This window comes from Pinus tabuliformis, chromosome 3_1 (assembly GCF_031772625.1).
Source record: "Pinus tabuliformis cultivar Carrire ecotype Pingquan chromosome 3_1, CPIR1, whole genome shotgun sequence".
Lineage (NCBI taxonomy): Eukaryota > Viridiplantae > Streptophyta > Pinopsida > Pinales > Pinaceae > Pinus > Pinus tabuliformis.
Window position 1 is genome coordinate 732394913 of NC_142301.1, and position 1551 is coordinate 732396463.

At 43.9% G+C, this 1551-nt stretch overlaps 1 protein-coding gene across 1 annotated transcript; it reads right to left on the bottom strand.

Annotated features, from left to right (window-relative positions):
* Window positions 1-322: 322 nt before the first annotated feature.
* On the bottom strand, window positions 323-1261 carry LOC149189405 (uncharacterized). Its single transcript, XM_089410217.1, has 2 exons — window positions 872-1261; window positions 323-778 (listed from the first exon to the last, which is right to left on the bottom strand). The coding sequence occupies exons 1-2, from the start codon at window positions 1259-1261 to the stop codon at window positions 503-505; spliced, it is 666 nt and encodes a 221-aa protein (XP_089266343.1). The 3' UTR covers window positions 323-502.
* Window positions 1262-1551: the final 290 nt, after the last annotated feature.

The window sequence follows — 1551 nt, forward strand, 5'->3', positions numbered from 1 at the left end:
AATAAACAACAGCAGCATAGGAATGCAGAACGAAGCAACCATCATAACCTGAGATAATTCATAAGGTTGCCGTCGTAAAAACGAATAAAACCAGTAATAAAACATGAACCCCATGCTCTGTTCTAGCACGGTTGAACATACAGATTAAACTCATTTATGATGCAAAACGGAAACGGCCCTAAGGGCTTAGACTGAATCATAATCCATGTATAAGTTACAAATATACATATAGAACTCCAAATGTCAATGCCGAACGGCTAAACCGTGATAGCACAGAACTATTCATACATTAATCCACGGAGAATATCAAAATAGAACCGAACCCATTAGCCAGGTCTGTGTGTTATGACCAGATCTGGAGTCACATGTCCAAGAGTAGACATGGTAAACCAAAACAATTGAGCACCCCGCGATAGGCTGCATTTCAATGAAAATAAGTCTTTAATACATACAACAGAACTCCGGAAGAAATCCACTGTGGGTAACATTCCCTTAAAACAGGTCATGGACTTGACCAGAACACGAAAGGAGACCTAAACACAAATGGCGAGGGTTCCTTGTGAAGAATACCTCGGCAAGCAACGCGGAGAGACCCTTCTTCGAACAGCGGGCTGCACAAACGTAATGTGAACCCCTCAATCGATGGTCCGCGAGCTCTTGCGAGCAGGGGTAAGACAAATAAGACTGAACACATACCTGTGGCCGCCGAGAAGGTGGGATCTCCATGTATGAATGCCTTGGCACCACCAGAAGGGTACCGGAAGCTCAACAGCGTACCCTGCGAGCAAGAGAAAAACATTCATCAGAAATGATTACACATAATCAGCCCTGTAAATGTTTGCAATAAATTGAAGAGTCGAAGTTTAGATACCGGTGGCGGATTAGATTCAGTCACGTTACAGCTTGCAGAGCAATTGCAGGTGAAGGAAATAGCACTGGTATAGTTGAGCCAGAGGAGGAGCGCCGAGAAGGAGCCGGAGGGGCCGAGCAAATGAACAGACTCCGAAAGCGTTCGGATGAAGTTATGTAATGACATAAATCCTTGTGCAAACCTCAGCCGTTTGATCCTGTGATGTGATCCTGACCGTCTATGCAGGGCGGGAACACCAGGCATGGAGACCGAGATCTCTGTGACCGAAGTGTCACATGGCCAAAGGAGCCAAGACTTGCCACCTGCCTCGGAAAGGACTACAGTCTTAAAAGTAGGAATGAGTTGGCACCTGCAAGGGCTGCGGCAGGACCGCCGAAGCCCGAGCCACATTAATAATCCCTGAGATTAAACTGGTGAACGAGAGCTGGCTAACATTAAGTCAATTGCGGACATGAACCATTATGACATAGCATTGTAAGCCACATAGTTCATAAAACTCCAAGTTGCAATAGTAACCAGTACAAAGGTGATTAGCTTTACACATGTGATGCGTATGGATTTAATGACCATATATGCTGACATAAAGATTGGAAAGCGTATGATTTATATATATAACAAATGTTAGAATAAAGTGTACAGTAAAATTTTTTTTTTTATGTATGTGAACGATGGTGTGACAA